General features: G+C 30.2%; 6 protein-coding genes and 1 non-coding gene across 7 annotated transcripts; 4 read left to right on the top strand and 3 right to left on the bottom strand.

Annotated features, from left to right (window-relative positions):
- The first annotated feature begins 2 nt into the window (after positions 1-2).
- Positions 3-602, top strand: BX664DRAFT_167681 (uncharacterized protein). The gene has a single exon (XM_051539966.1). It carries the CDS (start codon positions 210-212, stop codon positions 564-566), a length of 357 nt encoding a protein of 118 aa, XP_051397925.1. The 5' UTR covers positions 3-209; the 3' UTR covers positions 567-602.
- On the bottom strand, positions 526-3,220 carry BX664DRAFT_337155 (kinase-like domain-containing protein). The gene is made up of 6 exons (XM_051546175.1): positions 2,968-3,220; positions 2,342-2,899; positions 1,888-2,231; positions 1,528-1,765; positions 1,350-1,463; positions 526-1,270 (listed from the first exon to the last, which is right to left on the bottom strand). Exons 2-6 carry the CDS (start codon positions 2,729-2,731, stop codon positions 638-640), a joined length of 1,719 nt encoding a protein of 572 aa, XP_051397924.1. The 5' UTR covers positions 2,732-2,899; positions 2,968-3,220; the 3' UTR covers positions 526-637.
- Positions 3,221-3,799: 579 nt separating this feature from the next.
- BX664DRAFT_337152 (E3 ubiquitin ligase complex SCF subunit sconC) lies at positions 3,800-4,879 on the bottom strand. The gene is made up of 5 exons (XM_051546174.1): positions 4,728-4,879; positions 4,519-4,580; positions 4,311-4,445; positions 4,083-4,238; positions 3,800-4,016 (listed from the first exon to the last, which is right to left on the bottom strand). The coding sequence occupies exons 1-5, from the start codon at positions 4,819-4,821 to the stop codon at positions 3,996-3,998; spliced, it is 468 nt and encodes a 155-aa protein (XP_051397923.1). The 5' UTR covers positions 4,822-4,879; the 3' UTR covers positions 3,800-3,995.
- Positions 4,880-4,990: 111 nt separating this feature from the next.
- BX664DRAFT_337150 (p21-C-terminal region-binding protein-domain-containing protein) lies at positions 4,991-6,501 on the top strand. The gene is made up of 5 exons (XM_051546173.1): positions 4,991-5,129; positions 5,225-5,452; positions 5,511-5,720; positions 5,779-5,916; positions 5,977-6,501. Exons 1-5 carry the CDS (start codon positions 5,046-5,048, stop codon positions 6,238-6,240), a joined length of 924 nt encoding a protein of 307 aa, XP_051397922.1. The 5' UTR covers positions 4,991-5,045; the 3' UTR covers positions 6,241-6,501.
- Positions 6,502-7,471: 970 nt separating this feature from the next.
- On the top strand, positions 7,472-7,544 carry BX664DRAFT_t99. Its single transcript has one exon. It is a non-coding gene; the product is annotated as a tRNA-Arg (tRNA).
- Positions 7,545-9,550: 2,006 nt separating this feature from the next.
- Positions 9,551-10,427, bottom strand: BX664DRAFT_337145 (uncharacterized protein). Its single transcript, XM_051546171.1, has one exon. It carries the CDS (start codon positions 10,218-10,220, stop codon positions 9,918-9,920), a length of 303 nt encoding a protein of 100 aa, XP_051397921.1. The 5' UTR covers positions 10,221-10,427; the 3' UTR covers positions 9,551-9,917.
- A 2,075-nt stretch (positions 10,428-12,502) lies between these two features.
- On the top strand, positions 12,503-12,866 carry BX664DRAFT_337144 (uncharacterized protein). Its single transcript, XM_051546170.1, has one exon. It carries the CDS (start codon positions 12,557-12,559, stop codon positions 12,791-12,793), a length of 237 nt encoding a protein of 78 aa, XP_051397920.1. The 5' UTR covers positions 12,503-12,556; the 3' UTR covers positions 12,794-12,866.
- The last annotated feature ends 911 nt before the right edge of the window (positions 12,867-13,777 follow it).

Here is a 13,777-nt window from a genome sequence, read left to right as displayed (position 1 = left end):
ATAGAAGAAAATCCTTTACCTGCAGCATCTCGGTATCCACCATCTCTCTCACAACAACAAAACGATGCTAAATTTAAATCTTGGTTACAACGAGCCAATGATGCTCAATGATCCCATTTCTTTTTTTTTTTCCTTTAATATAGATGTATCTTTATTCATTTTGATTCTCTTTATCATTTTATATACATTTTCATTTCCCCCACATAGTCATGTACACACACACAAATAAAAATCAAATCATTTCTCAAATTTATCCTTTAAAGAAAAATGCAATACTATACACTCAAATACGATCATCCCCATTCTCATCAGCATTATCAGGGGCGCTACTATCCACATTACTATCCGCATTACCATCTGCATTACCATTCATATTATCATCCACATTATCATCTGCATTACCATTCACACTATCATCCACGTTATCATTCACATTATCATCCACTCTATCCTCCAATCTGCCATCCACAGTATCGTTAATAACTATGTACCTTTTGCCCTCCAAAAAGAAGGAGACCTATGGAGCTTTATTGTTATCATTAAAAAAAAAAAAAAAAAACATCTAATCTAATTTTAAAGGTGATGTGAGGGATATAAACTAGAGATGACAATAAATAAGATGAGATAAAAAAAAAAATCAAGTAGTGGTCGTAGTAGTAGTGGTGGTGGTAGGTGTAGTGGGGTGTATAGGGGAATCTAAACAATCAAAAGATAAGGCAGCACTATGACGTTTCCTAACACTTGTGGCGAGAGAAGGTGTATTTTTGGCCCCAGTCAAGATGGATGGCATTGTATCAGTATGTCGTATGATATCACCTGTTCCAAAAGAAAGACAAGAAGATGATGTTGAGAATCTTTCTCTTCCACCACCAGTCCAAAGTTTGAGTCGTTGATGTGAAGGTCGTGGTCTAAGAGATTTCTGTTGTTGTTGTGTTGGTGAAATCAATGATTGTGATTCATCTTCTTGTTGTTCCGGAAATGTACCAATGGAAAATCGTGGATCAAATGCAAAATATCGAAAAGGATCTTCATCTTCCATATCCTGTTCCTGTTGTTGTTGTTGTTGTATTTCTGAAATACGAGGTGTCATTGCAACAAAGGATTCATCAAAATGTGTCAAATCAGTTTCAGATTCAATGGTAGGAATATAAGGTGGTATTAATTTTCGTTGAGCAACATCATCCCAATCTAAATTGCCAAAATATCCATGCTTTTTGATTTGTTCAGAACTATCCCAGCCTAAACGATCATAAGGATCACGTTCAAGAAGCTACAAAAATGAACACATGAATATAAATGTATTCATTCCTTTTTTTTTTTTTTTTTTTTTTTTTTTTTTTTTTTTTTACCCCTGATAAAAAGTCGCATGTGGTTTCATCGAAAGCATCAGATATAGGGAATTCCAAATTATCTTCCAATACACGTCTAAACATTTCCATATGAGTATCAGCCCAGAAAGGTGTCTATAAGATGAAAATATGAGTTTCATTCATCTATATATATATATATATATAGGATATGACTTACCATGCCAGATAACATTTCATAAATGAGAGTACCCAAACTCCAATAATCTACAGCATAAGAGTATTGTTCACCCAATAAAACTTCAGGAGCCAAATATTCTGCAGTTCCACAAAAAGTACCAGTCATAGGTAAACCCATATCACGTTTGTCCAGCATCGTGAAGACTTTAGACAAGCCAAAGTCAGTTAATACAATATGTCCATCTCGGCCAATCAAAATATTTTCAGGTTTAAGATCTCTATTAAAAAAAAAATCATAGTTAATAATAATAATAAAGGGGAACCTTATATTATCATTGTCTAAACCCCCTCTTTCTTCTTCCCCTTTTGATTGTTTTTATCTACTCCCAACTCCTATTACCTATAAATGATACCATGACTATGTAAAATAGATAAACCCAATAAGATTTCAGCTGCATAAAATTGAGTTCGTTCTTTTGTAAATGTCAAACATAATGACATTTGAGTTGCAATATCTCCTCCACAAATATAATCTAAAACAAAGTAAAGATGTGTATCGGATTGAAAAGCATAATGTAATTTGATTAAAAAAGGTTGGTCGCGTAATCTTGTCAAAATATCCCGTTCCGCTTTTGTATGTTGAATTTCATTTTGTTGAATAACTTTTTGTTTGCTGATCACCTTGAGTGCATAGAGTTTTGATGATGGTATTTTATCTTCCACATTTGATTTTACAAGAAGGACCTTATTATTAAAAAAAGAAAAGAAAAAAGAAAAGAAAGAATTTTTTTTTTTTTTTAGTTTACTCCCTTCCATGTATCAAATTCAATAACCGCTTCGCATGATCTTCTTACCTTGCCCATACAACCTTTTCCAATGACTTTCAGTAAATCAAATTGATCAATAGTGACTTTACGATGACGATGGGAGGAATGAATCTCAGAAGGATGAGACATGGTTTCAGGAGTTTCTGTATGATCATAGTTAGAGGAGGAAGAGGAGGAGATGATGATCCTACCATTATTCACACCAGTGGAAGTAGTAGTAGACCATACAGGAGGAACGGTGGGCTGATTACCATAAATGGAAGAGGAGTTTCTTCTTGTTGAAACCGCAGTGGTAGTTGTATTGGTGATCGCCTCGATTAATTTATCATCTTCACGTTGTACACTTAAAAAGTCCTTCAATAAAGAAGAAATGGAAATCACGGGATGTTGAAAACATTTTTGTAAATATTGTTCCATTTTATCTGCATTGGATTTCTTGTTTCGTTTATAACGATGTTGTTGAATTAGACACAAAATCTTTAGTCGAGTGGATGATGGCTTGGACGTGAGTCGGTACCTGACATTTTGTTGATTGGGAAATAATTCAGGAAATGAAATTTTGGACCGTTGATAATGGAACCGTATCTTATTAAAAAAAAAAAAAAAAAAGGTCAGTGATGCTATTTTTTTTTAATTATAATAATAAGAAATACCTTTTGATGAAATTCGATAAAATCGGTTGGGTATCGAAATAAAGATACAGTATAAGCTGGCGTTTGAATAACAACATTAAAAACCTACATAATAAAAAAGAATCATGTATTATGATCAAACCATCTTACTGACACTATCTTTTGTAATGATGCTTACTGTCACTATTTCATGATTGACATGAAAAGTGGTTTCAAATACAGAAACTTGTCGATTTTCTATAGTAGAGCATGGCATTAGAAAAAGGTATATGGGTATATAAAATAAAAAAACAAATAAATAAACAAAAAAAAGAAAAAGAAAAGAAGAAAAGGAAAATCTTTTTTTTTTATTTTGAAAGGATAAACAAGGGGGGGTGAGGGAGATCGAGGAGGAGGAGTATAAGATATATATATATATATATATATATATGTATTTGAAAAAAAAAAGAGAGAGGAGAATTACCACATGTCATCCTTATTACTTCTAATGTTATTCATCTATCATCTAAAATATCTCCTAATATGAAGTACTGTTTTTTTATTATTACTATTCAAGTATAAGTATGTAGATTATATTGATTTAACGTGTTTTATTCTCTTTAACCTGTCATGCATCCTTTATATCGTTTTGAAGTATCATCACCATCGCACCGCATTTGGTAAAACCTATCAAAAGTAGTTTGCATCTTTATTTAACACCCCCTTTTTTCTACTTTAGGTTCATCATAAAAAAGGGGGTTGTATACCAATCAAAACCAAACGGGATTACTTCTTTTTTCGTTTGTTCTATTCACTAAACCCTTTTATGCCCCCATACACCTGAAAACATCAACTAAAAAAGCTTCAATCATATCCTTCTTTTGGAACTCCGTTTTTTTGTGGGGTACCCTTTTTTTTATTTCTTGCTTGTATATAAAAATAAAAATAGAATAAAAAAAAAAGAAAGAAAGGATAACTATATACGACTTTACCAAAAAAGAAAAAAAAATGTGGAAGAAAAGGGTAATAACAAAAGATGTAAACATAAAAAAAAAAATCAGATAAAAGATTTATCGATCTTCCGCCCATTCCTATATAAATGAACAAGAATAAATTAAGTAAAAATAAGTTTCGGTACTATTTCTCATTATACTTACATTTTCCTTTCTGATTTGAGCTTCTTCTTCGGGTGTAAAGTCATTCACAATATTAAAGATCTTTCGAATTTCTTCCGCAGTTTTTCCTTTGATCATATTGGCCACAGTCTTACATCCTACATCTAATAAAGGTTTAATATCAAGATAGTTGGCAGCCTGATAAAAGAAAGATAATATATCAGTAACAACACCTTTAAAAACACTAGAATGATTCCTCTGTTTACTTACCAGAATAATATCAAACAAAGTTTCTTGGTCCACTTCCATATATTTTTGATCCCATTCATCAATTTCAGTTGTACGTCGTTCATTTTCGTCAGCAGGTGCAGGATCTTCACTATGATGAACACACCATTCAATCACCTATATTATACCATTAGTCATAAACCAAACAAAAACAAAAAAAAAAATTCATCCTTTTTTTTTCTATTTTTACTTTTCGTAAAACCTTGGCGGTAACATTTGGAAGAGGAATAGGAGCATCACTTTCACCAACATCTATATCATATTCGAAAAAAAAAGAGAGAATGGATTATAAATTAATATCAAAGCATTGTTTTTTTTTGAGAGAGAGAGAGAAAAATAGAAAAAAATAAAGTAATAAAAAAGATAAGTAAATAAATGTAAGATGTAGTTTTTCTTCACCTTCAAGCATATTCTTAATCAAAACAGAGCGTTCAGCAACATGTTTTTCGACAGAGAATTGTTCATTATCAGAACTTAAAAGACGGACGCTCATGATGGCAATAAAATAAAATGTAATAAAAGTTAACACGTAAACAAGAAATAATGAGAAAACGTTCTACAAAGCCGTCTTTTCAAATCCAGATCATCCTTTTTTTTTGCGACTTAAGAATTTTCGACGTCATTGGACTGTTTATTCACCCTTTTTTTGGTAATGCAAAAAAAAAAAAAATCAAAAAAAAAAAATTTGTTTTTCTTTTTTTCCTTTTCCATAACAAAATGAATAATAAAAGAAAGGCACCAGAACAAGATCCTAAAAAACAACAAGATTCTTCTGATGAAGACTCGGATGGTACTGTTCAGGTAAAGAAAGATAAAAAAGATAATCTATTTTTTTGTTTCTAAGGCATTCTATTATTATCAACCATTCATCTCGACTTTTTTTTATATATCAATAGGATATTGTAGACGTGGACTTTGATTTCTATAATCCAGAAGAAGTTGACTATCATGCCTTGAAACGACTTTTATCACAATTGTTTTCCTCGGATGCTGAACTGATTCAAATAGGTGATCTGGCTGATATTATCATTGAAGAAAACCATGTTGGTACAACTATCAAGGTAGATGGACAAGAATCTGATCCTTATGCTATTTTAAGTGTGATTAATTTGAAAGAACAAAAGGTAATAAAAGAGGATAATATTAAAAGAAATCAAGCGAATTGATAAATATATTATTTAGGAAAATCAAGGTGTTTCATCATTATGTCAATATCTGTCCAACAAATGTCCAAAGAAGGATCAAACTATACACAAAACAATCATGAATATATTTTCATTGGAAAAACCTGTTGGTTGGATTGTATCTGAACGATTTATCAATATGCCTGTTGAAGTCATGCCTCCCATGTATAACCTATTACAACAAGAAATGAAGAATGCTGTGGACAATGTAAGTGACTATTTTTTAATTGAACTGAATGAATGAACTCAATCTTTATTATATATAGAATGAACCTTATTCATTTGAATGGTACATGTTTATTGTCAAAGTTTATAAGGAAGTCTCTCCATCGGTGGATGAAGAAGAAGATGATGATGATGAAACATCTATTAAAAATAAACAGCCACCTTCCAAAAAGAAAAAGGTAAAACATTTCATCCTATATGAAAATGGATTGTTGATTCTTATTTTTTTTTTTTGTTAGGGAAAGAAATCAAGTGGTGGAACTCCTATGAGTGAAACCTTTTATTTCCAAGCTGAAGATGAAATCATTGCAAGTTATGCCTCTCATCAATTCGACTTTAAATTTACCAATAGTGAAAAGGAAGCCGCTTCTGATTCTAAACGTGCTTTTTCTGAATTTGGTATTGCTCCCTCTAGAAAACTCTTGTTTGTACATCATTCCAAATTTGCCAACCTTGTAGATGAAATTGAAAAGACTTGTTCCAATATCACACCCGTCTCATGATCCCCCTCCTTTTTATTTACATTATTATCTTTTAGCATCTATCATCATTATTTTTTTTCTTTATCATTTAATATAATACTCAATTTATTTTGTTTTGTAGTATAGATACATTGTTTGTTTTTATTTCTGTAAGGGAACATTTTATAAAAGAGTTTATACAAATCTTTTTGGTTAGCGGAGAATGGAAAAAGATAGTACAGGATTCCCTCACTTTTTGAATTCTTTCCTTTTCTTTCCAAATATAATCTTTTTTTTTTTTTTACATCCTTCTGATAAATATGATCGTAAGAAAATGAAAATAAAAAAAATACCATTTATGTTTTCTCTCATTCTTGTTCTATCATTATCATTATATTCACGTCATCTCCTATTCTTTCGGTCAACATAACTTTTGAAATGGAACAAGTCATATCAACATGATTCAATGAATTTCTATGTATAGTAAGACAATAGTATGAAAAGAAAAAAGTACATTTCTTTCTGTGAATGAATGTCTTCTGTATACGTAAAGACTACTTATTTTATGACCAACATAATTTTTTTTCTGACCTATTTTTATTTACCCATAGACTTGCCCAATTCCAGGTTATTATTATTATTATTATTTTGGAACAAAGTGAATCATGAATTACTGTATGTTGATTACTCATTGTATTCTACCTTCAAGTTCTTTTTTTTTTTTCATTCAAACAAAACAACCACATTTAACTAATGTTCGCTTTTTTTTTTTCCTTTTGGTAGATTATATTCATAATGACGTTCAATAAAACAATTACCGTTTTTACTCTCTTGGTTTGTAGATCAACTTGATTACAAAAGAAATCGACTATGATGATGGCAAAGTGACATGGTTGGACATTGCAACATTTTTTTTTTTTTTTTTTTTTAGCTAGTGGGAATGTACAGTATTAGATGAATTCCCTTTTTTTTTTATTGATACATACCAATTTTTATTCTTTATATTTTTTACAATACTACTGTATTTTAATAAAAAAAAAAACAAAACGCCATTACTCAAGTACTACTATTATTATTATTATTATTATTTTATTCTTTTCTTGTCTTTGTATTGTACATGAACTCCCCTTAATATATTGGTGTCTCACTGGATATTCATTGTTTCAACCAATCACAACGTCTGCCATGCGGCATTCAGCCAATCAAAGCGCGAACTGGAGGCTTACGTAAGCTTCTGGAATATATAGCATTTCACTGTCCAAAATCCAAAAAAGGCTCCGTAGCGAAATGGATATCGCATCAGACTTCGGATCTGGGGGTTGTGGGTTCGAGTCCCATCGGAGTCGTTCTTTTTTGATATTTTCCCCTTTTATGCGGAGATACAATGTTATCCAATCATCGACGAATGTCATGCAAGTAGTCTATCTCCTGGAATAACATGTTTGTGCTACTGTTGTGATACGGATTTTATGGCAACTGGGGTAGATTTTTAAAATTGAAATGTTACGGTGTTCAGGATTTTTTTGTTATTGGGTGGATGATTGATTTATATAATTGATGGATGATATTATTAAAATAATAATATCGATGATATTTGATGAGTAGTGAGCACCAGTTCTTTTATATAAAAAGAACAAAAGTAAAATAAAAAAAATAAATGTAAATCAAAAAGGAAATAGTTGTCTTGATGATTTGATCACTGATGATGATGATCAACCAAATAATCTTGAATAAAATGCTTGATGATTGCTTGATGATAAAAAAATAAAGATAAAAATTAGGATGATTTGTTCCTTAAGAGTGGTCAATATGATTTTGGTAAAAAAAAAAAAAAAAAAAACCCCTTTTTATTGAATAAAAAAAATATATAAATTGACAATGTAAAAAAAAAAAAAAAAAAAAAAAAAAAAAAAAAAACTAAGAAAAGATGGTTATTTATACTAAAAAAAAAATAAAAAGAAAAATAAAGTTGGATATTTCTCAAACACTGGAAAAAAATCCAGTGTTTGAAAAATGTCAAACACGAGAAAAAAATCAATGTTGAGAAATATGTCAAAGCTTAAAAAAATTGATAAAAAAAAAACTATTTCATAGTCAGCTTCAAATGATGATTTCTTCCAAATGAAATGTTACGGCTTTTTTTTTTTTTGTTACCAAGGTGATGATTAAAAAAAAATAGAAAAAATGGATAAGGAGATTAATATGATAATATCAAAGATGATTGTTTGTAGTGAGCACCAGTTCTTTTTATTAAAAAAAAAAAAGGAACAAAAACGATATAATTGAAAAAATAAAAAAAAAAATAAAAATAATCCAGAAAGGGCAATAGATGTCTTGAATAAATGTGATCGCTCTTGATGATGATCAATAAAGTGTAAATAACTTGAATATAAAGTCTTGATGTTAATAAAATAATCTTGATGTTTGATAATAATGACAAAAATTAGATGATGAGACATGAGAGTAGCCAATATAATAAGTTTTTATTTAGGAAACTTTTATTTATTGATAAAAAAATATCAATCGAAATTCACGATTGAAAAATAAAGTAATAAAAAAGGAGTATATATATACATGTATGTATATTTAAAAACTAAAAAAAAAAAAAAAAAAAAAGAACTTCAAACATAAAAGATTTCGGATGTATATATGTTGATGTGAAGGTTATTTCAAACTAACATTATGTCAAACAAATGGAATGTCTGATGGATTCAAGTTCAAAAAAAAAAATTGATGTTCTATCAACAGTTGTCTTGATCATTGGATGGCTGTCCCACGGACTCAACACTATTATTGAGGGGAAAGAGATAAAATGGCTAGTGATTTGTCCAGATGCGTTTGCTTGATGTTTACCTGATTTTTTTTTTTTTTTGGTGACCTCTTCTTACGTTAGATGATTCATTTAATAAGCTATTAAGTTTCTATATTGATAGAACAACAAACAAAGAAAAATGGATGGATGCATGCTATCCAAAAATAAAAATAGATTGAAATGTAATGATCACATTTGATCATGATCAAAAAAAAAAAAAAATGGAACAAAAGTTTCGATGATTGTAAAATAATCCAGATGATTCATAGATAGAGATATCAAAGGTGATGTGATATTCTATAGGAGTGACCAAATTAATACAGTATGCTTTTCTTTAAAAAAAAAGAAAAAACAAAAGAAAAAAATAGTTTTTTTTATTAATTGAATATAGTCCAAAAAATATATATGTGATTTCCAATTTAACAAGATAAAACAAGATATCTATATTCTCGGCTAGTTTGGAGGATCCATTTGTTTGTAATAAAAAGAAGATAATCATCTGATGGAAATATTTCAAAAAAAAAAAAAAAAGGAAAGTATGTCAAACCGCCGAATTTAATTGTACTTTCATCCTAATAAATGTCATGTTCAATTTGTGTTTTTATTTTTTTATGATCATCATCTTTTGTCATGGATAATCAATAGTATGTAATGAATACAAATCTTAATTGAATAAAACAATATATTTATTGTTGATAGTAAAAAAGCTTGAATAAAGTAAATATTATTATGACTTTGGATGACTGTTTCGTGGCCAAATGATTTGCTTTTTTTGCAAAATATGAATACTAAATGATCAGATGGTAATTCTAGTATCATCTAATACAAAACGACTACGCTGTCATCAACAGATGATCATTGTGTTTTTCTTTTGATATGTAGTGAGCACCTTGAATAGAACAGAAAGTTACTGTTTTGTTGATGAATGGATGTTGCTAAAATATAGAAATAGGTTGAGGTAGATGATCATGCTTGATGATGATAATAATGACGATGAAGATAATAAAAATAATACCTGGATAATATTCCAGATGATTGATAAAATAAGTAAAATCTTAGATGGTCCAATAACAGTGAGCGAAGTAGTTTGATTCTTTTTTTTTAAAAAAAAAAATTTTTTTGATTGATTGAGAATAATAGTAAAAAAAAAAAAAATGGGTTCTGCGTGACGCAAAAACGAAGTACGCGTTGAATTACAATGGTATGACATTGTTTATTTTTTAAAAATAAAAAAAAAATAAAGATCACTTGATGGAAAAACGTCTACGATGGAAAATAATTCCAAAACTTGACCAAAACGTCAAATAAAGAATAAAAGGTAACCTGGTACTCATAACGTAAAGGGATCAAGAAGTTGGCAAAATGGAAAAAAAGAATAAATGCTCAGCCATTGTACCATGATCTTTTTTTTTTTTTTCTCAATGTGATTATTAGGTTTATAATTTCTGATAATTATTATTTTAGCATCATTAGTACTGCATCCTCCCCCAGAAAAAGATATAAGGAATATTACATCAAAAAAAAAAAAAAAAAATAAAAAAGGAAAGCAAAATGTGGCTGAGAGATGCATCAATTACATTTGTGTTGCTTCACGTCCGCGCAGTGCATCAGGTGTTGATTCTTGCATAAAATTTTTCATGGTAACTCCGTTCATGGTAACTTGTGTTTTTTTTTAAATCATGATCAGTTCTTTTAATGAATGATCAATAGTTTTGTATATAGTGTTACCGACCGAATGTGTTGATAGTAAAGAGTGATACTTGTTTTGGATGACCTCTTGCGTTATATTATATGATTTACTGCATCCCTTTTTTTTTTTTTTTTTTTTTTTTTTTTTTTTTTTTGTATAAAGCGGATATCAATTGTAGTTGATATAAACAAATATAGATAGATATATATTGATATTGAGAAGCTGGAATAAAGTAAATATGACTTAAAGCTTAAGATGATCGACTCCTTAAAAGTTGGTCCAAAGTGGGAACGACGGTTCCAGATCAGAGCATGGTGTGCCAAACGTGAGAATGGTGTGGCAAATGTGAGGAAATGTGGGAAGGGTACACAAATGCTCAGATCGTAATTTTAATGTTAACGGATCCAAGATGACTCCAATGTCGTCAACTGTAGTGCGCCATCAGTCCTAATTTCACAGAACAAAACAAGCATGCATACACGAAAAAAAAAAAAGAAGAAGAAGAGACACCTTGATGATTCTCTTGAATAATCCAAACGATGATTGATTTAATGATATACTGTTGATGATGACATTAATCAATAATAAAATTTGCTTGATGATAGATTGGTTTAAAGCAAACATAGGGGATGATTAATTCCTCCAATCATCAACGATGATAAATCATGGATGATATATAATCTCAACGACAATAGGTGAACAGAACACAAGACCGGATGACCTTACAAAAGACGTGGATTAGAAAAAAGTATATAAAGAGATCATTTTCTTTTTAAATCAATTTGTTCATAAAAAAAAATAACTTTGTATCTTTTTTTTAACAAAACAAAAATGAATATTCTTATGAAATTGATTGTTGCTCTCTTCTTCATTGGTGTCGCTACCGCGTGTACTTGTAATTCAAGCAGTGGTCTTGGCAGATTCTGTGGCCAAACTCCTGGAATGCAAAACTGTATTAGGGATCATATCTATCAGTGTGGTGGATTAGGTACTCAAGGTCAAGATTTGGGTCCATGTAGGAATGGATGTGTTACTACCCCAGCAGGACAAAATGATTACTGCAGATAAAGCAGATGTTTGAATATCAAGTACCTTTCTATGATAGTTAGTTAGTTAGGATCTATGCTTCTATTGAATAAAATACTTCAGTTTTATTCCAATTATCGTGTTAGTGAGTTCTTTTTTTTTAATATTATTATTGATAGTAATGATGATGATTGTTTATTCCAATTATTTTGTTACATGTCAATGACGATTCCTCATACATGTCATCTAATATCTACAGAGTGCTATTTTGACACAAGTAATTTGGATTGATTACGTGATGAATGCTCTTTAATATTATTATTGATAGTAACGATGATGATTCTTTATTCCAATTATTTTGTTACATGTCAATGGTGATTCCTAATACATGTCATCTAGTACCTACAAAGCGCTATTTTGATACAAGTGGTTTGGAGTGATTATATGATGAATTGTTTTTGCTATTATAATTGACAGTAATGATGATGATTAAAAAGAAATATGGCGCAGTGATTATGTACATGCCTATTATGATAATAAAGACATGAGAAAAACAATTCTAAATAAAAAAGAATTGAACGAATCTAAACTAAATCAAGCTAGTTTGGATGAAGTCGTCAAGCCGCCCTAGCTACGGTGGTAAAATCAATGACGATCTATGGCGTCAAAAAAATAATAGGAGCACAGAACACAACGTCTGGTGAGCTAATTAAAATGTGGATCAGAAAAGATATATAAAGAGACAATTTTTCAATCAATTCTTCATAAAAAATAACTTTACAACTCTTTTTTTTTTTTTTAAAAAAAAAACTAAACAAAACAAAACAAAAATGAACTCTCTTATGAAATTGGTTGCTACTCTCTTCTTTGTTGGTGTCGCTACCGCATGTACCTGTAATTCAAGCAGTGGTAATGGCAGATTCTGTGGTCAAACTAACGGAATGGATGGATGTACCGCCGATCATATCTATCAATGCGACCACTTGGGTGGTGCTGGTCAAGATTTGGGTCCCTGTACTAGTGGATGCATCACTACCCCAGCAGGACAAAATGATCACTGTGCATAAAGCAGATGATTGAATATCAAGTACCTTTCTATGTTAGTTAGTTAGGATTTATGCTTCTATTGAATAAAATACTTTAGTTTTATTCCAACTTCTTTGTTACATGTCAATGATTCCTAATGCGTGGCATTTCATAAAATGTTCTTTTGCTACAAGTAGATCGGTTGTTGGAGCGATTATATGACTGACTCTTTTAATATTATTATTGATTACCTTGGAAAGAATGATCCTGTAATTACAGGATAATACAGATTTTTCCAGGATTTTTCATTCTGTGGATATTACAAATTACAGGATGAGAATACAGGATAAATCGTGTATTTTTACTGCAAATACATGATATTTACAAGATCAAATACAGAATAAATCGAGTGTTTAACTATGGATACAGGATATATACACTATCAAATACAACATATAAATGAGTACTTCTTTATTATGAGAAAAAGATCGTATGCTACCGTAATAATATATTGAAGATAAAAAAAAAAAAAAAACAAAAAAAAAAAAAACAATTGGCACCTTGAACGCTTTCATGACCTTGATAGCGGTATTACTGATGATGATCCTGTTGCGATGATGATGATTTTGCTTTTCTAGCTGGAAGTCTGGTATATATGTCATTGATGTTGATGACAGTTCAATAAAAGAAATAAGATCAAAACAAAATAGTTAGTAGTTATACAATATCTTAGTCTGCCAATCTTACCGATCATTTCACACGGTTTGCACATTTGTCACGAAACGCAGTATTTGCAATCCGTTGTTCTTGAGTCAATTCTTATTCCTGCTGTTGCCAATTTATCATTCTTCTTTACAATTTGCTAGACTTTGACTGAGATATTGGACCATTTGATATATTACCCTCTTGTTTTTCAATTGTTTCACTATCACCATCAACATTGTCTATTCCCAAGATCTTTGTCAGCTTAAATCTATTGTTTTTGATAAAACAATGATCTTTGTTCGTTATTTACTTCGATTCCT

The sequence above is a fragment of the Halteromyces radiatus genome (genome assembly GCF_025201355.1).
Source record: "Halteromyces radiatus strain CBS 162.75 chromosome Unknown BX664scaffold_6, whole genome shotgun sequence".
Taxonomy (NCBI): Eukaryota; Fungi; Mucoromycota; class Mucoromycetes; order Mucorales; family Cunninghamellaceae; genus Halteromyces; species Halteromyces radiatus.
The sequence above is the reverse complement of the archived record's forward strand: the minus strand, read 5'-3'. Positions and strand labels throughout refer to the sequence as shown.